At 37.5% G+C, this 23,827-nt stretch overlaps 1 protein-coding gene across 1 annotated transcript in view; it reads left to right on the top strand.

Moving 5' to 3' along the window:
- The first annotated feature begins 585 nt into the window (after window positions 1-585).
- The window catches only part of RBL2 (RB transcriptional corepressor like 2), a 50,868-nt gene continuing 27,626 nt past the window's right edge, over window positions 586-23,827 (top strand). The window contains exons 1-8 of the mRNA XM_082605637.1: window positions 586-1,077; window positions 3,647-3,777; window positions 6,008-6,208; window positions 9,841-9,905; window positions 13,410-13,538; window positions 14,842-15,002; window positions 15,095-15,159; window positions 15,778-15,964. Of these exons, the coding sequence (XP_082461763.1) occupies window positions 835-1,077; window positions 3,647-3,777; window positions 6,008-6,208; window positions 9,841-9,905; window positions 13,410-13,538; window positions 14,842-15,002; window positions 15,095-15,159; window positions 15,778-15,964 (1,182 nt within the window). The 5' untranslated portion in view covers window positions 586-834. The remainder of the gene's footprint in view (window positions 1,078-3,646; window positions 3,778-6,007; window positions 6,209-9,840; window positions 9,906-13,409; window positions 13,539-14,841; window positions 15,003-15,094; window positions 15,160-15,777; window positions 15,965-23,827) is intronic.

Below are 23,827 nucleotides of genomic sequence, written 5' to 3'. Positions count from 1 at the left end.
CCTGGGCTTCCTCACAATATGGTGGCTGGGTTCAAAGGGTCAGTGAAGAGAGAAAGTGACCCCATAGCAAACCAGAAATGCCTTAGGGCTCCTCGTGCATGAAAACATTTTATACCATACCCCTTTAAGAAATCAAAGAGGACTGGAAACAAAGTGATTCATATAGATTTGAAAAGGGAAAGCAAAATGAAAATAAAAGTAAAGGAAATGTAAATTTAAGCCAATTGGGTGACTGAAAGTAGGACAAATATGTCACTTATAGTGAATGTAAATTCACCCTATGGGGAAAAAAAGAATTACTACTTAAAAAAAAATCCAATAATTATTTGAAAGTCGCAAATAAAATTAAAACATAGGAAAGAACTAGAATTAGGAATGACGCCGAAATTTGAATTTAGGCAGACAGGCCGTTACTATTATCTTTATTTTTTAGATAAGTAGACGCAGGTGATGAGTGTTATTTCTGGGGACACTTTGGACACTAAACTTTCACATGTCAACATTTCTTGGATGTTTTCTCTTCAGTACAGCCCTGCTGAATGGTCTCCCGATGAGGAGGTACTTGAAACGGAGAGAAATCGCTTTTATTTCCACCCGAGGGAGACGACGCGAGATGATTTTTCTAAATATGATTTTTGATCCCCGTGGGCCCCCGTCCTGGACTACATTTCCCATCAATCCGTGCTCGGAACTACGGGCGCCGATGTGTGGTCCAGCGCCGTTGGCCGCGGCGCAGTCGGCAAGCAGTCGGCCGACTGGCGGGCGCTTCGCGGTTTGAATGGCTGGGGGCCCAGGCCCTCGGCTCACCTGAGGCCCCGCCGCCCAGGTGTCGCTATGCCGTCGGGAGGCAACCAATCGCCGCCGCCGCCCCCCCCTCCCCTTCCGGCGGCGGCGGCCTCGGATGAGGAGGAGGAGGACGATGCCGAGGCGGAGGACGCAGCGCAGTCGACCCGGTCGCCGGCCCCTCAGACCCAACAGCGGTTCGACGAGCTGTGCAGCCGCCTGAACATGGACGAGGCGGCTCGGGCCGAGGCCTGGGACAGCTACAGGAGCATGAGCGAGAGCTACACGCTGGAGGTGCGCCCGGGGGGAGGAGACGAGCGGCTTTCCGGGCCTAGTGGTCCCGCCCCGCCTCCGGGAATGGGGCCCCTTGTCTCCCCGGCTCGGGCGCCCCGCGGTTGGCGGGGAGGGGGGACTCCTCCGCCCCGGCCGGTCCCGGCTCTCTGGGTCCCCAGCCTGGAGCGCAGAGGGAGTCCTCTTTGCGCACCTTCGTCCTGGAAACCTGGCTTTTGAAAAGCTCTGTAGCGGCCCTGAAAGTGAACCCTGTCTCGCTGCTCTTCCCTCTCCGGTTCCGAAGCGGGAACAGCCCTTGCCCTAAAGTAGCACCGCGAGGCTGAGGTCGTGCTGCGGTCTGATTACAAAAACACAAGCACCTTGTTGGCAGGATGAACGGGTGCAGTTGTCAAGACCATACGCAGAAGGGGGTGGGGTGGGGTGGGGCGGGGGCTTGCCTGCGTTAGCGCTGAAATTAACCCGATGTTAGCGCCTGCGTTTCCGGGCTTCTTCTTCAGTTCTTTTTGAACTGTACCAAATTGCCTTTGTCCAGGCCATTGCCTCCGTTTGAGTAAAGGCGTTACGTTTCGAGCTGTGTTTATGTATGTGTGAACAAAGACGAATCTTTCCCCTGCGCAAATGAAACGGGCTTTCTGCCCGCCTGGATAAAGACACGTATTTGTCTCTAGGAAGTCAGGACTGCGACGACCTTGAGGACCTATTGGTCACCCCAGACATTGCCCAGGACTCTTATAGTCGCTGCGATCTAGGCATGTTTTGTCCCTTTCTTCCGACGGGGCTTGCAGCGGAGAAAATGGCCATTCTAGCCAGTGAGGCTCAACCCTGTAGGCACCTCCCCTTTATGGGCCAATGGGAAGTGACACGGAAGTCTGCATTGTTTATCCACTGTTTGACTGCCTGTGTGAGTGGTATTTAAACTGCAGGCCATACGATTTTAAGTTGTTGAGTAGTTTGTGGAAAGAGTAGGGCAAATAGGCTCAGAATGGGAAGGCCTAACCGAGGTGTTATTTAACTATAAGAGGGTGTTTTTGCCTGTGTGGCACTCACTAAGGTTATTACTTTTTTATTCTTGCATTAATAGAATTTTAATTCAGTTCTTGCCCATTTTTACATCTGCAGCGGGGCGGGTGGTGGTGGGGAGGGGAAGCTAGTAATATACTGGCTTTGGAACCTGACAGACCTAGGTGACTTTGGGCAATTTACTTAACCATTCCAAAGTCAATTTTGTGGTATGTTACTTTGAGATATTTGTACCTACCTTACAAAGCTGTTCTGATGGTTAAATAAGGTAACGTGGAGTTTCTGGAGCATGAAACACTCATATGGAGAGTGCTTTGGAGTTTACAAAGCTCTTTCACATGCTTTGGTGATCTGGCTGAATAGGCCATGTTCTTGTTTCTTTCCTAGTGGTTCCTGTAGGCAGACAAAGAGAAGGACTCTTTTTTGGTGATGGGCATAACTGCCTCCAAATAAACTCTTATTTTACCCTCAGGATAACCCTGTAAATTAGATAGAAAAAGCATTATTTCAACTCACAGTGGTTAAGTTGTGTGGAGCCCAGGGTTATATAAGCAAGTGACAAATAATAGATGGTTAGTAAGTTATTTTTAAAAATACTTGTTTGGGGCCTCCCTGGTGGCGCAGTGGTTGAGAGTCCGCCTGCCGATGCAGGGGATACGGGTTCGTGCCCCGGTCTGGGAGGATCCCATATGCCGCGGAGCGGCTGGGCCCGTGAGCCATGGCCGCTGGGCCTGCGCATCCGGAGCCTGTGCTCCGCAACGGGAGAGGCCACAACAGTGAGAGGCCCGCATACCGCAAAAAGAAAAAAAAAAAATACTTGTTTGATTTCTCAGTTTTTTAAAGACTTCGATCTCAGATTCTTAGCTCAGTTTACCCAATAAGTGAATGAATATTCATTCATTTCCCAGATATTTTTTGATCACCTGTTCATGGCCAGACACTGTTACATAGGTGCTGGGGATAGAGCAAGGCACAAAACATAAAATCCCTGCCCTTGTGGAACTATTAGTCAGATGCTGTAAGATAATGTCGGGTGTCAGTCTCGTGGAAGTGTACCCTGGAAAATAAAGCTCATATGATATTTAATATAGAATAGTGGTTACAGAATTTTATCTCTTGATTTCTTGTATTTTCTGTGCTTTATACTTGTAATTCTCAATTCTCACAGTCCTCAGGTAAGAAAAGTGAGCCTCTACAATTGTTAAGTAATTTGCCCAAGGTGATCTCCTCCCATGCTGGGACTTCCACGGTGTATGTCCTGAGAGGGAGCACCAGGTGGAATCTGTATTGCCTTTTATGATCTTGAAAGTTACATAGCATCACTTTCACCTGTGGTACTGGTTGAGCGAGTTCAAAGTGAGAGAACACAGACTTCACCCTCTCCGTGGAAGAATGTCGGTGTCACATTATACGAAGAGCATCTGGGACAGGGACATCATTGAAAATGCAGTTTCCCACAAACATATAAATAACACTTTGAATTTAAACGAGTTTTTCATACTGAAATATATATAGTTCATTAGCTAAAAATCAATTTTCTTTTATTTTACAGGGAAATGATCTTCATTGGTTAGCATGTGCCTTATATGTGGCTTGCAGAAAATCTGTGCCAACTGTAAGCAAAGGGACAGTTGAAGGAAACTATGTATCTTTAACTAGAATCCTGAGATGTTCAGAGCAGAGGTAACTATGTCAGAGTTTGTAGAGTGTGACTAATATAAAAGCATAGTGACAGTAGGAATCCTCTTTATCATTTTCCAAGCATTTGTACCTATGGAGTGCTAAATTTAGAAGTTAGGTCATGGTTTTTCTTTGCCACATCTAAGTTAGTGTCCATTATATTTTATTTCTTTGGTGAAAAATAATTAAATTTTAGCGTATTTGGCACTTGTATGAAGCGTTTACTATTAGATTATCATTACATTTAATTACATTAAGATAATCAATTACATTTTCATTACTATTAGGCTAATATTACACAATGACTTATCATTGTGTAATATTGGGAGAATTCTAAGTAAAGATACTCTAAATTGAAAAAGTAAATATTATATGGTATTAAACTGAGAACTACATGTACCGGACTTGTATCTAAAGAGGAGGCAGAAATTGCTTTTTCTATCTGTTGTGTAATTGAATTGATTACATTTATTATTTGTGCCGTTTGGGTTAATCTTCTCATGGCTTATTAAAGATTGGTGGAAAAAGGATGTTTGGCATTTTGGAGGAAGTGCCACTGTCAAAATTTATGGACCTAGTGGTTTAAAAAAAAAATCACTTACTATTAAAATAATTAACAAGAAATGTAATCTTTTAGCTGTAGTCTATTTTTTAACCTTGAACTCCATCCTGAGTTATATTTAGGCCTAAGAACAAGAGGCAGTGTGTAAAGAGTTGAACAGCTGGGCTGTAAACCTGCAGAAGTGGGCTTAAATAAGGTGCAAAGTATAATCATTACAAAGAAGAAAAGTGGAGTCAGACTCATCCAGTTAAATGACAAACAAGGGGCTTTAGAAGCAAAGGTCAAATTATGGAATCATCATTATAAACTCTAGTAAACTTAACTTACCTAATATTTTAATGCAAGTAATATCTCAGACTTCAGTTTTATTTCCAATTCGAAAGCTCAATTTTTATTTTTAAATTTTTACCTATGGGTTCAGATTATTTACTTCTCTGCCATAATGGACTAAATGGATTAAAAAGAAAGAGCAGATTGGGAGAAGATATTTACAGTGTAACAAAAGATTAGTATTCAGAATTACATAAAGGACTACTAACAAATAGTTAAATAATTGACAAATAGCTACTAAAAAATGGGAAAAGTATATGATTTCACAAAGGCCTAAACTCACATAGCTAATAGATGTAGGCAAAGATGTTCAATCTCACAAGTAATCAAGGAAGTTCGAAGTAAAAATAAGGTAATATTTCATTCTCATCAGATTGGGGAAATTTGGAGTCTCCCGATACCAAGTTTGGTCATTATGTAGGGAAACAGGAACTCTGTATTGCTGGTGTACATTGGAGAGAGTATAAATCGGCACAATCACTCTAGTGGGAAATTTGGCAGTATCTAGTAAAGTTGAAGATGCATATTCTCTGACTCAGCAATTCTGCTTCTCAGGGTAGTTCTTAAAGAAACGTCAGCATACAAGTACAGAAATGTGTTCATTACAGCATTTTTGTTATAGTGAAAAATTAGAAACCTCTATTTCCATTGGTTGGGGAATGAACGCAAAACATGGTAGTTCATATGAAGGAATATTTTTAGCAATTAAAAATTAGATCTACAAAACATTACTCTCATAAACATATTGAATGAAAGAACAAGTTGTAGAATGCTACTTACAGTATGATACCATTTATATAAAATTTTAAAACCACACATACAAAAGACACTACTAAACTGTTTATGGGTACATATATAATCACATAGTAAGCGTAAAAACTCGGATGGGAAGACTCAGACTATACAGTGGTACTTATCTTTGGAGAAGGAGAGTCCAAAGGGAACTGGCTGTTTCTGTAGAATCTGAAGCAAACATGGCAAAATTTATTTGATATGTTAATATTTGTTAAATCTGGCAATCGTTACATGAGTGTTGGTTATGTTCTCTGGTTAACTACTTATTTTCCACTTCTTTTGTATTGATATGTATTTCATACTTTTTAAAAACTTTTAGATAATCTCAGGAAAAGAGATTAGGGAAATTAGATTTGGAAGATGAGAGAAATAAACCAATCTGTGAGATTAAGCTAGCCAGAGAGACGTGAGTTGTGATTTTATATCACTGTCTAAAAGTAATATAATTTAATGAGTTAATTTCAATTTACTTTTAATTATCTAATTTGTATATTTTACCCTGTGTTAATTACAAAAAAAAATCTCATTTTTTATTTTTAATATCAGCTTAATTGAATTTTTTCACAAGATGAAGAAATGGGAGGACATGGCAAACCTACCCGCACAGTTCAGAGAACGGACTGAGAGATTAGAAAGAAACTTCACTGTTTCTGCTGTAATCTTTAAGAAATATGAACCCATTTTTCAGGACATTTTTAAATATCCTCAAGAGGAGCAGCCTCGTCAACAAAGAGGAAGAAAACAGCGGTATGTTTTTATATTTGTTAAGCAGGAATACACATTTGTCTGTACCACAGTTTTTTTTTTTTGTTTTTTTTTTTTTTTTTTTTTTTTTGCAGTACGCGGGCCTCTCACTGTTGTGGCCTCTCCCGTTGCGGAGCACAGGCTCCGGACGCGTAGGCCCAGAGGCCATGGCTCACGGGCCCAGCCGCTCCGCGGCATGTGGGATCCTCCCGGACCGGGGCACAAACCCGTGTTCCCTGCATTGGCAGGCGGACTCTCAACCACTGCGCCACCAGGGAAGCCCTGTACCACAGTTTTGATCCCTTAGTTTGTGTCCCTCAGTTTATTTTGCTGGTCTTAAGAAACAAATGTGATTTCATAAGTAATCTTTTTTTCCGGTAATAATTTCTTGCTTTTCATTGTATGTTAGCTCTGAAGAGTTTGGCTTCTTTCACGTTGCAAAATGTGTGGAATCTCTGTCTCTATAAACTTTCCCTGTTCATTTAAGCAACCGAAAATGCAAAAATCAGACCTTAGGTACTCTCACCAGTTAGCAATCTTGGGTATAGAATTTAACTACTTAATTTTCTATTATCGACGATATTGACTATTTCTATTATTTTCTACATATTATAATATATATAGACTATTTCTTTATTTGACTTTTATGTCAAACTGAATAGTAAAAAAATCCCCCTGAAAAGGCTTCTCTATTATTTTTATGTTTACAACCAGTGAAAAGTAGAGAAACTGGACTGGGGGGAGAATAGTGGAACTGAAAACTGAAACTATTATGAAATTCTGTTTCTGACTATGTCTGCAAGTCTGTAAACTTATTCTGGCTTGATGTTTTCCATCTTTCCTGGTAGATAAGGGCAATTATGGGATACAAATTCTCTACTTTTATCACGAAAGTTTTTTCATGAAGTAGAAATGAAAATTTGTTCTTAAAATAGAACTAGAAAAATGTTGACAAGAAAAGTAGGGGAAAAGAAGTTATTGTAATTGAATGAATAATGTTTGCTTCTCTTTCAATATAAAATTGTTCCCAAACTGTGAAGGATGTTTACAGTAAGTGAGCAGCTTTAAAAAATAAAACTATGTTCATTTTTATATACTCAACCCCACTGATACGGAAGCAGCTGGTCTAGTTTGCTTGCAGTTTTAGGGAATTGTCTATTTATAATTAAGTATTTTAAAGTTTGGATAGAAGCTTGTTTCTGAGTCTAAGTGAGGCTGATACGATCATTTATAGAAAGATATAGAATATCTTCTTTCTTTGAAGTGTTGTAGAAAATGATTTCAGATTGTATTTGCTTTGATATTTATTAGGGTGTATGGACTACTTAATTCTAATTCAGAAAATTCTAAGATAAGTTTATCTAAAAATTTTACATCTATATCACCCTGTATACTTTTTATTAGTACTTTTGGCTAATATTAGTAATAGTAATATATACCATTTACTGAGTATTTATTATGGGGCAGGGACTCTTCTAAGACTTAAGCATGTATTACTTCAGTTATTCATTACGACGGCTTTATGAGGTTGATACTGTTGTTACAGATTGGGGGAAACAAGCCTTTGAGAGGTTAAGTAATTTGGCCAAGGTCACAGAGTAAGTGTGGAGCTCTTCACCATGACTCAGTACTGCATCTCACACACTGGTCTTTGAAAATTTCTCACTGAGTATTTATTGAGAACTTACTGTATGTAGGATACAAATGTTAACAAAACAAAACCAAAACCCAGAGTCACTGTCCTTTGAGAGCTTACAGTAAGTATAGTCAGGGAGAGGCATGTATAAGTGCAAAAGATAATAGAAATGTAGGACTTTTGAGGCAAAAATAAGCCACTCTGTATAAGCCAGTTAGGTAAGGTTCCATGGAGTAAGCAGAAATAGGTCTGGAAGGATGGGTAGGATTTTGATAGGTGAATTTGGAGATACAGGTAGCCTTCTATGCAGAGGATGAAGAATGAAGACACCAAAGCAGCAAAGTAGGAGGAAATTTGGCTAAGTAGGTTAAGTTTGTTCTAGAGTTCTAGAGCCAATTTTTAGAGTGGCTTGAGTGTTGTTGTTTTTTTCTTCAGTTTTATTGCGGTATAATTAACATGCAGCACTATATAAGTTTAAGGTGTACAGCATAATGATCTGACTTACATACATCATGAAATGATGACCACAGTAAGTTTAGTGAACAGCCATCATCTCACTTAGAAATACAAAATTAAATAGAAAAATAATTTTTCTTTCTGATCAGAACTCTTAAGATTTATTCTCTTAGCTTTCATATATAACATACAGCAGTGTTAATTATATTTATATTGTACATTACATCGCTTGGACTTATTTATCTTATAACTGTAAGTTAGAATGGCTTCTAAAATGTTTGACTTTTATCTTGCTAGGTATCAAAACTAGATAGTTTATCACGTGCCTATGTTGGGGAGGCAACTTTTTAAAGCAGGGAATGACGTTTAATCCTTGCCATCGACTGGTGAATTAAATACAGTATTATACCCAAGTAAAACGATCCTTTAGCAGATGGAGAGACTAAGGCATGTGGAGAGCAAGTGTACTTAGCTAATGACAGTGTGGGAACTAAACCCCAGTCTTCAGATTCTTCTCTTCAAAGCACCTTGGTAGAATAAGGCTATTGGGTTACGGAACCAACAGATGTCTTATCTAAACATTGGCAGAGGATTTGGTAGAAAAGGCAAGTTTAAAACAGGTCTGAAACTCCCTGTAGCAAACAACTTAGCAAATACAACAGGTACTCTTTTATTTTCCCCCTTCCTCCTCCCTGCAACAGGTACTCCTAATGATAGAAGTATAAGGAATTATGGGGAGTCCCGAATTTACACTAAAAAGTCCTTTTGTGGGACTTCCCTGGCGGTCCAGTGGTTAAGACTCCGAGCTCCCACTGCAGGGGGCACAGGTTCGGTCCCGGTCGGGGTAAGATCCCGCATGCTGTGAAGCACAGCCAAAAAAAAAAAAAAAAAAAATCCTTTTGTGACTCGATATATAATCTGGAATGTCTTTAGGGAGGGAGGGTTTACATTTCATCAACTATGATGGAGGGGAAAAAAGTTGGAGGAATATCTGCCTGCATACATGGGTCTTAAAGCAGCATTAGCCTTGCTGATGTCATCAGAAGAACTATTGTTACTCGTTTTATTTTCTTTTTTTTTTTGGCGGTACGCGGGCTTCTCACTGCTGTGGCCTCTCCCGTTGCGGAGCACAGGCTCCGGATGCGCAGGCTCAGCGGCCATGGCGCACGGACCCAGCCGCTCCGCGGCATGTGGGATCTTCCCAGACCGGAGAACGAACCCGTGTCCCCTGCATCGGCAGGCGGACTCTCACCCACTGCGCCACCAGGGAAGCCCTCGTTTTATTTTCTACCTTACTTATATTGACCTGCAAAAGCTTTTACAGTTCTTCAGAATTTTCTTCTATGATGAGTGCTTTCCCTCGCTCCCAGCTATTCCCTTACCAGTATTTGGTTGGAGCAGAACTTCTTGCACATTTTCCATGTGAAATGAATCTGTTGTCACTCCCACTAACTGTGGGTTTTGTTTCTCACCTAGTTTACAGTCATTTGTCATGTCTTTTTCTGATTCTTCTGTTATCTCATGACTTTTTTCTCCCTCAAAGGCGACAGCCCTGTACCGTGTCTGAAGTTTTCCATTTTTGTTGGGTGCTTTTTATATATGCAAAAGGTAAGGAAAGAGTGATATTTATTTAAATATTGGTTTATTTAAAAGTTCAGGTACTACTGTTGTCAACCTATAATGTGTATCAGGAAAAGATTCTCACTGAAAAATTTCTCAAGGATTTTAGTCCCAGGTTCTTTTTTAAGTATTGCCTTTTCATAAGAGTCTTTTGAATTTCTTTACAGTATCCCAAACTTCCTTCATTAGATGGAAAATCCTTCGTTTTGTTCTTACACAACATTTTTTCCAAAGCACATTATCTCTGAATTATGGACTGAAACACATTAGTGTGTCTGTGCTTATATCTTGGGCTGTATTTTTCATGAGACATGTCTTATTTAATTGAGTGGGACTGATCGTTCTCAAAGTAGTTCAGATTACTTTTTATATCTTGCTCAGATAAATATGCTTGATCAAATACCTTTAGATACAACTTATTTTCTCTACCTCCTCTTCTCACTTAACCTGTCCAAGGTCTGCATTCAGTGAAATACATTTTTATTATTATTATTGTCCTCTCTGTATTTTTTTAAAATCAGGAATGAATTGACTATCACTAAGTTTATTGAAATGAAATATAAAATATGTGTAAATTTATGCAGCTTATTCCTAGGCATAGTGTCTTTTTTTTTTTTTAATTGAGGTATAGTTGTTTTACAATGTTGTGTTAGTTTCTACTGTACAGTGAAGTGGAGTTCCCTGTGCTATACAGCAGGTTCTTACCTCTCTGTATTTCTATGTAGAAATGATTCTTACTAATATACAGAAAAGCAGAAAGTACAGTTACACAGATTTTTCTATAGATTATGTAGAATGCCTTTGCCATTAAGATATCCCAATAAAATGCAAAGTTAAAAGCAAAAAATTATTAGAGCTGGCAGGTGTTTCATAAATATAAGAGATTCTCATTATTAGATCAATTTGCCCAACTTATTTAAAGAGTCAATAACTGAGGCCCAGAAACTAGCTGCTAGAAACAGAGCTAGGATTTGAATCCACATCTCCTAGCTCTTGGTTTCATGCCGCATGTGTAGGCCCTCTAGCAGGGATGTGTCACTCCCTTGGTGTCCCTGCGATTTGTCTGATTGTAGCTGGTCCTTTCTAGCTAGTTAGGTTAGAACTTATTCTTCCTTCCCTGAGTTGCATGCTTGATTGAAAAGAAAAATCTTTCTTTGTCAAAAATAAGCTCTTGGTTATTTTTGCTTTCCATCACACTGGATGTTTCCTTAGCGGAGATGAAGGTGGTGTGATCAGTGGCATGAAATTTAGAAAGACTTAAGAGCGTATAAACTGTTTTCATGGTGGTTGGAACATTTGCTACCACTTGGCTTACTGTGGCTGGTGTTATATTATGATATTAGTCTTGACAGTAGATTATGGGCAGGTATATCTGACTTCTAGGATTTTTATCTGTTTTATGTCTTTTATGGCATATGTATACTTGGAGGTAAGTATTTGGTACTATATAAATTATTGGAAAATAAGTGTATTGTCTTTATTTAGGTCTTGGTCTCACTTGATCAACTGGGGTGGCGTATTTTTTGTCTCTACAATTAACTCAGTGTTTGAGTTTTACCTTACTATTATTAATTCCGTATATAATTATTTGGTCTAAAGAGCCTTTGTCTACCCACGATCCAGCACTATGATCGTTTATGATTCACTAGGATGTTTTCCAATAGAGTAGTTTAGTTGGTTTTATTCAGTTCTTGATTTAGTTATTTGGGGGAAGGTGTACTCTTATAGACAACTTTTTCATGACTTTGTCTGCAACAGTGGGCATCCCAGATTGTCTCATTCCTGATAAACAAGCTAACTTTTGCCTGTTATCTTTGTTGACTTCCAATGGCAAGTACGCACCACTGACAAGTTTGGGCTTGTTGTCCTGAAGGGCTTTGTGGACTGAGGACTGTTAGGTGCCACTTCCTGTTTTACATGTTATCCCAAGTCTTCAGTCAGATTATCTTTGTTGATTGAAAGATAAAATATCTCAGGAAGTGAGATTTATTTCTAAAGTCAGGATTTGAAATGTAGAGTATGTCATGATGGGAGAGTCCTGGAGTTTAGATTCTGATCTTTAGGGGCATTTCAGATTTTTGTTAGAAGTCACTGTGCTGCCAGTTATTTCCTTCCATGGCAGGTACACACCAGCGACAAGTTTAGGCTTGTCAGTGTGTAGGGCTTTGTAGCTTGAAACTGCTAGGTACCACTTCCTGTTTTACATTTGAGGAATTGAATATATTTTAATATTAAGTATCTTTTTTGTGAAAGCACGCAAGTTAGTTTGGTTATATCAATGCAAAGTTTAGCCTATTAATTATCATTTGTCTTTTTGGCAGCAGACAACTATTTTTTCTCTTTAATCCATTTAAATTGATTTGTTGAAATATTTCCATCTATTAAAAAAAAAAAAAGAATTGCTTATCCTGCTATGCTGAGGTAAGTGGTAACTTTCTTTAGAGGAAAGGAGAGAAAACAGCCTGAAACAAAGTAGTGTGAGTGTGTGTGCGTATGCATTTGGGTAGGCATTTAGTGTGAAAATGTCAAGGTTTAGAAATAATTCTTCAGATGTATGTTAGCTATTTAAGTTGAATTCATCTGATGTTATAAGAGTGTAAAATCAATATGAAGCATATATATGCAGTGTTTAATGCTTAAAGATACAAAAAATCTAGAAACATTTCTTAATTTCTAAGAATAATAAAACTGTTTTAACTGTCTTTAAAAACTGTTTTCAATGTTAGAGTTAAACCAGAACTACAGAAATGACATGTTTCTTTAGGTTTAGGTTTTGGTTTATTTTTTTCTTACCAAGCATCAACAGTTATTCCTGGGATACTAGCTCTAGAACTGAAATATCTTTTATTGTGGTCCTGTTGCGTTAATTTATATGAGCTTGTATTACTACATCGAAAAGTATTTAAAATATTACTGTTAGGAGTCTGATTATAGTTTCTGGTCTTTTTAAAACACATACATGAAAAAATAATTATATTAATCATTTTTTCAGCTTTTCCCATCTAAGTATTTCTACCAGTTTTCTTGACAGAAAAATATTTTCATACCAAACAATTTCTTACAGCTTGAGATAATTTATGAAGTTGTTTGTTTCAGAATTTTCAAAAGAAAAACCAATGATGATAAAATTTTGATCAGCTACTAGGCATTTAATAAATGCTTATTTAATGAATATTAATGAATGGCATTTTTAGTAAAGTTTTGGTTTTTCTTAAACTCTTTTTAAAAAAATATTTATTTTTTTAATTTATTTATTTGGTTGCGCCAGGTCTTAGTTGCGGCTGGCGGGCTTCTTAGTCTTACTCTTATCGTTTAATAAATTTCTAAGAGTTTAATATTTCAAACTGTAAATTTGCCAAAACACTTTCTGTAGCTCTTGAGTCAGCTTTGTACACTGTTGTATAATGTCATTTTAATTAAAGGAAGAAATTATTTTAAAAATATTGTGAAGTTGATGCAAATTTAACTCTATAATTGTTTATAATCCTGTAGGTAATTTCCCCATGATTAGTGACGATTTGGTTAATTCTTACCATCTTCTGCTGTGTGCTTTGGACTTAGTTTATGGAAATGCCCTTCAATGTTCCAATCGTAAAGAACTTGTGAACCCTAATTTTAAAGGTACGTTTGTAAATCAAAGACTATCAGACAACTCACATTTCTACATTATGTTTACTGTTGGGAGTTGTACACATACTACAGCTTTCCTAGCATCAGAGAACATAAATGCTTTTCAAAGCTTCATCACCGTAGTTATCCAGAGTACTTATAACTAGGCGTTGAGCTCTATGTAAAAATATTTATGGAAAAAGAAATTGCAATTATCACAAAGTTTAAAGTCTTAGATGACAACTTTAGAAATATATACCCAACAAGAAGGAATTTAAAAACCTGGAGTAGCAAAGATGACATTAGAGCTCACGGTGATTTTCTACATTGGTAAGTTTCACGCCTGACACACAGGAGGAGGTCAAAGCGGATTTATTGAAAGAATCTCCATTTCAGATCTTTTCTACAGAAGAGGAATAGCTATGGTTCTAAAATAAGTAAAATGAATTTAAAACTCTAAACTAAGAGGTGTTTGGAAATGATAGTTATTTTGGCAATCCATTTAGTAGGCTTTAAGGTATATAATTTCTATGAACGATATACAGTAAGACACCAACTTATGATGTATAAAAGCAAATATTAAAAAGTCTTTATTGAGCTAGTATATAATGCTGCTGCTATTTGAATCATACCTTGGTAGGATTCTGAGTGATTGTCAGTTGTGGAGTGGTTACAATTAGAATTTCAGCTTGTCTGAATCTCAAGGTAGATTTTTAAAGTTAGTGGAGTTAATTCCTTCAGTTGCTTCTGATCTGGTAAGTTTAACGTTCTCTGTATTCTGTCTTTATTTCCTTCCTGACTCCCTTTTATGTTTCTATGTAGCTGCTTCCCTTCATTTTTTTTCCTCTTCTTTATTTCTCTTGCATTGAGTCTAGAACAAGAAGGGCTGTAAATTAATATGATAAATACATATAATATAATTAATTCAAAGTATATAAAGAGTATGTACTTTGAACAGTAATTTTTTTCAAAGTGCTATTTTTTATTTGAATGTAACGCTTATTGGCAAAATTTTATTTTTCTGGTTTTTAGATCTTATAGCAATATACTAAATTATTTTTTTAGTTTTTCTTTTTTAACCATCTCCAGGTAGATAACTGAATAACTGAAATCTTTTGAGCAGTGATACACTTTACCTCTATTTGCTATTTTTGAAGTATATTTAAATAGAGTCAAATTAGGCCCTTACACTATTTCCTGTACACTCATATGCTAACTCAAGTGCTGATTAGACTCTCTATTATTTATATTTTAGTTTATTACAGTTTGGTTTATGGAATGCTACCTGCTATCTCTATGGTTTTACCCATCACAGGCCTCTCTGAAGATTTTCACGCTAAGGATTCTAAACCTTCCTCCGACCCACCTTGTGTCATTGAGAAACTCTGTTCCTTACATGACGGCCTAGTTTTGGAAGCAAAGGGAATAAAGGAACATTTCTGGAAACCCTATATTAGGAAACTTTATGAAAAAAAGGTTTGTAAGTAGTAAAGAAATAATTTGAAAATATCTTCTGGGCAAAGACTTGATTTAATACGATGACTTAAGGATCTTTTCTTTCATCATAGCTCCTTAAGGGAAAAGAAGAAAATCTTACTGGTTTTTTAGAACCTGGGAATTTTGGAGAGAGTTTGTGAGTACTTCTGTTATAAACGTACTTTAGTGTTTAAAATTATGTACCTAGGAAACCTCAGAGTTTCATGTTTTTATTGTTTGTATCCTGGAAATTTAGAATATGTCTTGTGGCAGAATATAGGGATGCAATAAAAAATTCTATCAACTATTACTCGAAGCACATGTTTTAGATTTATTGAAAATTGTATAGCTGTTCTTTAAAGCTTTAATAGTTAAACTTTTGGGTCATGATTTTTGAAATAAAGAAATTCTTTTGGAACTACACAGGTGAAGAATGATGATGTGGAAGTACTGAGGTCTTCACACGTGCCTGGAGCAGCTAAGAAAGATAATTAGGCTTCTCACCAGAAGCTGTACCTACCAGGCAGCTTGGTACAGGATACCCATCCTGAAATACTGTCACCAAAATATGCTTACTATACAATGCATGAGCATAATGGAGCAAGCTTGCATTTTATACTCCTCAGTTTTTATAATTAACAGTGATCCCACTAAAACTTAACTTTCACAAAATTATTAGAATTTTTAGTGAATGAAAAAAATGAAACAAGTAGCCTAAAACAACTGAAATGGCAGTTCTGTGAGTATACATTTTGCCTATTTTTTTTCCCTATAGTAAATCCATCAATAAGGCCTATGAGGAGTATGTTTTATCTGTTGGGAATTTAGATGAGCGGATTTTTCTTGGAGAGGATGCTGAAGAGGAAATTGGGACACTCTCAAGGTGTTTGAATACTGGTTCAGGAACAGAGACTGCTGAAAGGGTGCAGATGAAAAACATCTTGCAGCAGCACTTTGACAAGGTGAGTTGAGCCATGCCAGAAGAGTGGAAATACAGGAGCAGACATGCCAGAGGTTCTATTTTATTTTGGTAATTGTGTGTGTAGGTGCGTTTTACTTGCTTCCAGTGTGAAAAAGAAAATTCACATCCTACTTATCTTAATTGAAAAAGATATCTCTACGTTTACTGTTTTAAATTTTGTCAACCTTGACTTTCAAAATTTTTGGTTAGATCTGAGAAAAAGAATTTAATATAAATGTAAATGAATGTATCATGCTGATGATTGTTGGTTTTGAGAAGTTGGGCCAGTCATATAGAGCCCATATTGAACATAGTAAGTGTTTAGAAAATGTTGATTGACCCAAATTGGTACCTTCGTCTAAGAGACTAGAGAAACTGAGAATCTGTAGTCTTTAAGGAAGTTCTGTTAAACTGAGTTTCAGGATCGTGTGTTATTTCATGCAGACACTTAGGATGATGGTGACTAGGAGTTTCCCTTCTGTTGTGTGGTGTTCATACAACAGAAAATAAGCAACTTCTGACAGGTGCTTCCAGAGGCAGTGTAGCTAATTCCAAGCGGTAACTCACCTGTAAGACCAGACTTAAGACTGGTTTGCTTTCTCATTCAACAAATATTCTCAAGGTATGCTGTATGCCAGATTGTGTCCTGGACACTGGGGCTATGTCAGTGAACAAAACAGCTATGAATATCCTGGAATTTACTGATGGCTTGGATCTAGGGTGTGAAAAAAAAGAGAACAGTGATGACTCCAGTTGGATGAATGGTATAAGAGCTTCCAAATGCCCAAAAAGTCTTCAGTGATCTAGCCCTGCTACCTCTCCGAATTCATCTCCCACCACTTTCCTCCTCACCCTTTCCACTCATGCCACATTAACCTCCTTTTTCATTCTTCAGATATGCCAAGCGTACTCCCAACTCAAAGCCTTTGCTCTTGCTGTTTCCTCAGCCTAGAGCATGTTTCTTCAAGATACTCATGTGGTTTACTTCCTCACTTCCTTCAGATCTCTGATAACCTGACTACTATACAAAATAATAACCACTAGCATCCTCCCCTACCTCAGGACTTGCTTTCCCCCTTACTCTGCCATTAGTGTTCCTGTTAGTATTTATCAGTGTCTGATGGTTGGTAGGTAGGTAGGTAGAAAGAAAGAATTGTTTGTCTCAAGATAATAAATACATAGAAAGAAAGAGAGAGAGAGAAGGAGAGAAAGAGAGGGAGGAAGAGAGGGAGAGAGGAAGAAAGGAAGGAAGGATAGATGGATTGTTTATTATCTGTCTCCCTGCATTAGAATATAAGCTTTATGAGGTCTGTGACCAGTATTATATTCAGTGCTTGTAGCCATTCCATAAATATTTACTACTGACATTTATTGAGGGGAAAGAACAAGTCTAGGGGGGCAAAAATCAAGAGTTAGAGTTATGAGCATGTTAAGGGTGAGATGTCTTTTAAATATTCTAGTAGAGGAGTTAAGTAGGCCGTTTAGAGATACAAGACTAGAGCTCATAGCAAAAGTAAGGGCCGTGTATGTATGTATGTATGTATACATATATATATATATATATATATATACCCTTAGGATATATATAGTGTCATTAGGATACAGATGGCTTTTAAAGACCTGGAATTAAGAGAGGTTACCTAGTAGTATGAGTTGATAGACAATAAAAGAGGTCTAAGGAGTTAAAGAGAGACTCTTCTTGATCAGAATGCACAGGAAGCTTTAAACTAAGAACTTAAACAGGGCTACCAAGAAGCCCCATGCTGACCTTGAGGACTACAGGCAGGAAGTTGTTTGTGGTCGTCGTATGTCGTATGTCGTAGCGCTGCTACCTGTGGGCCATGTGGTGAGATGCTGCTGGCTACTGTTGCTTCTCCTCCCAGCAAGGCACTGGTTCATATACAGGGAAGAAGGTGGCTGTAAGAAAAGCTGTGAAATATAGGGAGAAATCTGAATGTAGTTAATCTACCTAGATCATCTTATTGACTAAAAAAAATTACAGAATTAATTTCTTTGAAACAAAGTGAAAGTCTTGGCTCTACTCTTGTTTAGTTCACAGAGAAAGCATATAGATTTATTTCTGTATGGCAGATTTCTGTGTTTTTCTGTATCTCATGAAACTTGAATAGTTCTGTTGCCAGGTAAAAATTTTTCTGGGTGTTTTTACAACTATCTCTAGAATAAGCACATTTAATACATAGGGAAATATAGACTATCTTGAATTGTAAAAAACTCTTTAGCTATCTTAACCTTTCAGAGTTTGTTGGAAAAATTAGAAAAGATATTTTATTAGCCTATGTATTTTTTTAACATCTTTATTGGAGTATAATTGCTTTACAATGGTGTATTAGTTTCTGCTGTATAACAAAGTGAATCAGTTATACATATGCATATATCCCCATATCTCTTCCCTCTTGCACCTCCCTCCCTCTGACCCTCCCTATCCCACCCCTCTAGGTGGTCACAAAGCACTGAGCTGATCTCCCTGTGCTATGCGGCTGCTTCCCACTAGCTATCTGTTTTACATTTGGTAGTAAATATATGTCCATGCCACTCTCTCACTTTGTCCCAGCTTACGCTTCCCCCTCCCCGTATCATCAAGTCCGTTCTCTAGTAGGTCTGTGTCTTTATTCCCGTCTTGCCCCTAGGTTCTTCATGACCATTTTCTTTTTTTCTTTTTTTTTTTTTCAGATTCCATATATATATGTTAGCGTACGGTATTTTTCTCTCTTTGACTTACTCCACTCTGTATGACACACTCTAGGTCCATCTACCTCACTACAAATAACTCAATTTCATTTCTTTTTATGGCTGAGTAATATTCCATTGTACATATGTGCCACATCTTCTTTATCCATTCATCTGTTGATGGATACTTAGGTTGCTTCCATGGCCTGGCTATTGTAAATAGAGCTGCAATGACTCTTTTTGAATTATGGTTTTCTCAGGGTATATGCCCAGTAGTGGGATTTCTGGGTCGTATGGTAATTCTATTTTTAGTTTTTTAAGGAACCTCCATACTGTCCTTCATAGAGGGTGTATCAATTCACATTCCCACCAACAGTGCAAGAGTGTTCCCTTTTCTCCATACCCTCTCCAGCATTTATTGTTTATAGATTTTTTGATGATGGCCATTCAGACCGGTGTGAGATGATACTTCATTGTAGTTTTGATTTGCATTTCTCTAATGATTAATGATGTTGAACATTCTTTCATGTGTTTGTTGGCAATCTGTATATCTTCTTTGGAGACATGTCTATTTAGGTCTTCTGCCCATTTTTGGATTGGGTTGTTTTTTTGATATTGAGCTTCATGAGCTGCTTGTAAATTTTGGAGATTAATCCTTTGTCAGTGGCTTCATTTGCAAATATTTTCTCCCATTCTGAGGGTTGTCTTTTTTTTTTTTGCTTTAATTTCCCAGCGTTTATTGAGCTTTATTTAATACTGTAGTTTTTTGAGGGTTATGAATCTTAGGAATGTAGAGAATTTGAAACATATTACATTATTTTAGGTGGAAAGTTAAACCATTTGTAATTTGGAAATGTTGTTCTAATTTTTATTACATAGGATACTTGCACTGTTTTTTTGTTTTTTCTTTAACATCTTTATTGGAGTATAATTGCTTTACAAGGGTGTGTTAGTTTCTGCTTTATAACAAAGTGAATCAGTTATACATATACATATGTTCCCATATCTCTTCCCTCTTGCATCTCCCTCCCTCCCACCCTCCCTATCCCACCCCTCTAGGTGGTCACAAAGCACCGAGCTGATCTCCCTGTGCTATGCGGCTGCTTCCCACTACCTATCTGTTTTACGTTTGGTAGTGTATATATGTCCATGCCACTCTCTCACTTTGTCACAGCTTTCCCTTCCCCCTGCCCATATCCTGAAGTCCATTCTCTAGTAGGTGTGTGTCTTTATTGCTGTCTTACCCCTAGGTTCTTCATGACATTTTTTTTTCTTAGATTCCATATATATGTGTTAACATACGGTATTTGTCTTTCTCTTTCTGACTTACTTTACTCTGTATGACAGACTCTAGGTCTATCCAGCTCATTACAAATAGCTCAATTTTGTTTCTTTTATGGCTGAGTTAAATATTCCATTGTATATATGTGCCACATCTTCTTTATCCATTCATCTGATGATGGACAGTTAGGTTGTTTCCATCACCTGCCTATTGTAAATAGAGCTGCAGAGAACATTTTGGTACATGACTCTTCTTGAATTATGGTTTTCTCAGGGTATATGCCCAGTAGTGGGATTGCTGAGTCATATGGTAGTTCTATTTGTAGTTTTTTAAGGAACCTCCATACTGTTCTCCATAGTGGCTGTACCAATTCACATTCCCACCAGCAGTGCAAGAGTGTTCCCTTTTCTCCACACCCTCTCCAGCATTTATTGTTTGTAGATTTTTTGATGATGGCCATTCTGACCGGTGTGAGATGATATCTCATTGTAGTTTTGATTTGCATTTCTCTAATGATTAATGATGTTGAGCATTCTTGTGTTTGTTGGCAGTCTGTATATCTTCTTTGGAGAAATGTCTGTTTAGGTCTTCTGCCTATTTTTGGATTGGGTTGTTTGTTTTTTGATATTGACCTGCATGAGCTGCTTGTAAATTTTGGAGATTAGTCCTTTGTCAGTTGCTTCATTTGCAAATATTTTCTCCCATTATGAGGGTTGTCTTTTGGTCTTGTTTATGGTTTCCTTTCCTGTGCAAAAGCTTTTAAGTTTTATTAGGTCCCATTTGTTTATCTTTGTTTTTATTTCCATTTCTCTAGGATGTGGGTCAAAAAGGATCTTGCTGTGATTTATGTCATAGAGTGTTCTGCCTATGTTTTCCTCTAAGAGTTTGATAGTTTCTGGCCTTACATTTAGGTCTTTAATCCATTTTGAGTTTATTTTTGTGTATGGTGTTAGGGAGTGTTCTAATTTCATTCTTTTACATGTAGCTGTCCAGTTTTCCCAGCACCATTTATAGAAGAGACTGTCTTTTCTCCACTGTATATTCTTGCCTCCTTTATCAAAGATAAGGTGACCATATGTGCGTGGGTTTATCTCTGGGCTTTCTATCCTGTTCCATTGATCTATATTTCTGTTTTTGTGCCAGTACCATACTGTCTTGATTACTGTAGCTTTGTAGTATAGTCTGAAGTCAGGTAGCCTGATTCCTCCAGCTCCATTTTTCGTTCTCAAGATTGCTTTGGCTATTCGGGGTCTTTTGTGTTTCCATACAAATTGTGAAATGTTTTTTTCTAGTTCTGTGAAAAATGCCATTGGTAGTTTGATAGGGATTGCATTGAATCTGTAGATTGCTTTGCGTAGTATAGTCATTTTCACAATGTTGATTCTTCCAATCCAAGAACATGGTATATCTCTCCATCTATTTGTATCATCTTTAATTTCTTTCATCAGTGTCTTATAATTTTCTGCCTACAGGTCTTTTGTCTCCTTAGGTAGGTTTATTCCTAGATATTTTATTCTTTCTGTTGCAGTGGTAAATGGGAGTGTTTCCTTAATTTCACTTTCAGATGTTTTATCATTAGTATATAGGAATGCCAGAGATTTCTGTGCATTAACTTTGTATCCTGCAACTTGACCAAATTCATTGATTAACTCTAGTAGTTTTCTGGTAGCATCTTTAGGATTCTCTATGTATAGTATCATGTCATCTGCAAACAGTGACAGTTTTACTTCTTCTTTTCCAATTTGGATTCCTTTTATTTCTTTTTCTTCTGATTGCTGTAGCTAAAACTTCCAAACCTATGTTGAATAATAGTGGTGAGTGTGTGCAACCTTGTCTTGTTCCTGATCTTAGTGGAAATGGTTTCAGTTTTTCACCATTGAGGACGATATTGGCTGTGGATTTGTCATATATGGCCTTTATTATGTTGAGGAAAGTTCCCTCTATGCCTGCTTTCTGGAGGCTTTTTATCATAAATGGGTGTTGAATTTTATTGAAAGCTTTCTCTGCATTTATTGAGATGTTTATATGGTTTTTCTCCTTCAGTTTGTTAATATGGTGTATCACATTGATTGATTTGCCTATATTGAAGACTCCTTGCATTCCTGGGATAAACCCCACTTGATCATGGTGTATGATCCTTTAATGTGCTGTTGGATTCTGTTTGCTAGTATTTTGTTGAGGATTTTTGCATCTCTGTTCATCAGTGATATTGGGCTATAGTTTTCTTTCTTTGTGACATCTTTGTCTGGTTTTGGTATCAGGGTGATGGTGGCCTCGAAGAATGAGTTTGGGAGTGTTCCTCCCTCTGCTATATTTTGGAAGAGTTTGAGAAGGATAGGTGTTAGCTCTTCTCTAAATGTTTGATAGAATTCGCCTGTGAAGCCATCTGGTCCTGGGCTTTTGTTTGTTGGAAGATTTTTAATCACAGTTTCAATTTCAGTGCTTGTGATGGTTCTGTTCATATTTTCTATTTCTTCCTGGTTCAATCTCAGAAGGTCATGCATTTCTAAGAATTTGTCCATTTCTTCCAGGTTGTCCATTTTTTTGGCATATCGTTGCTTGTAGTAATCTCTCATGATCCTTTGTATTTCAGCAGTGTCAGTTGTTACTTCTCCGTTTTCATTTCTAATTCTATTGATTTGAGTCTTCTTCCTGTTTTTCTTGATGAGTCTGGCTAATGGTTTATCAATTTTGTTTATCTTCTCAAAGAACCAGCTTTTAGTTTTATTGATCTTTGCTACCGTTTCCTTCATTTCTTTTTCATTTATTTCTGATCTTTATGATTTCTTTCCTTCTGCTAACTTTGGAGTTGTTTTATTCTTCTTTCTCTAATTGCTTTAGGTATAAGGTTAGGTTGTTTATTTGAGATGGTTCTTGTTTCTTAATGTAGGATTGTATTGCTATATACTTCCCTCTTAGAACTGCTTTTGCTGCATCCCATAGGTTTTGGGTCGTCATGTTTTCATTGTCACTTGTTTCTAGGTATTTTTTGATTTCCTCTTTGATTTCTTCAGTGATCACTTCATTATTAAGTAGTGTATTGTTTAGCCTCCATGTGTTTGTATTTTTTACAGATATTTTCCTGTAATTGATATCTAGTCTCATAGCGTTTTGGTTGGAAAAGATACTTCACACGATTTCAGTTTTCTTAAATTTATAGCCTATGTATTTATGCTTAAACTCTTGGTGTTAAGTTATATGTTTTTCATATTTGTGTTCAAAAATTTCACTTAAACTTATTTCTCTGAAGGTCTGTCTGCTTTGGGGGGAAAAACTGTGATACGTTCTAGTAACTAAAGGTAAAGAAGGGCAAGAAGACTGAAGAAGGCTATTCTGCATCTGGTTGTATACTGCATCTAAGAATGTTTGTTTTATCCTCTCTGTGAAGCAAATTTGATTATTTTTTATTTTTTATAAATTTCTTTATTTTATTTATTTACTTTTGGCTGCGTTGGGTCTTCGTTGCTGCGCGTCGGCTTTCTCTAGTTGCGGCGAGCTGGGGCTACTGTTTGTTGCATTGTGTGGGCTTCTCATTGTGGTGGCTTCTCTTGTTGTGGAGCATGGGCTCTAGGCACATGGGCTTCAATAGTTGTGGCACGTGGGCTCAGTAGTTGTGGCTCACAGGCTCTAGAGCGCAGGCTCAGTAGTTGTGGTGCACGGGCTTCGTTGCTCTGTGGCATGTGGGATCTTCCCGGACCAGGGCTGAACCCATGTCCCCTGCATTGGCAGGCAGATTCTTAACCACTGCGCCACCAGGGCAGTCCAAATTTGATTATTTAGATGAGCTTTTGTTAAATCATGGATATCATTTGGGCCAGATTTATTCTCAGCTTTCCTTTGTCAATCTTTGAGTAATTACAGCAATAGCAGTAGATGGGAATGGTGAAATTCTGT

The sequence above is a fragment of the Mesoplodon mirus genome (assembly GCF_964341445.2).
Source record: "Mesoplodon mirus genome assembly, chromosome: 19".
NCBI lineage: Eukaryota > Metazoa > Chordata > Mammalia > Artiodactyla > Ziphiidae > Mesoplodon > Mesoplodon mirus.
The sequence above is the reverse complement of the archived record's forward strand: the minus strand, read 5'-3'. Positions and strand labels throughout refer to the sequence as shown.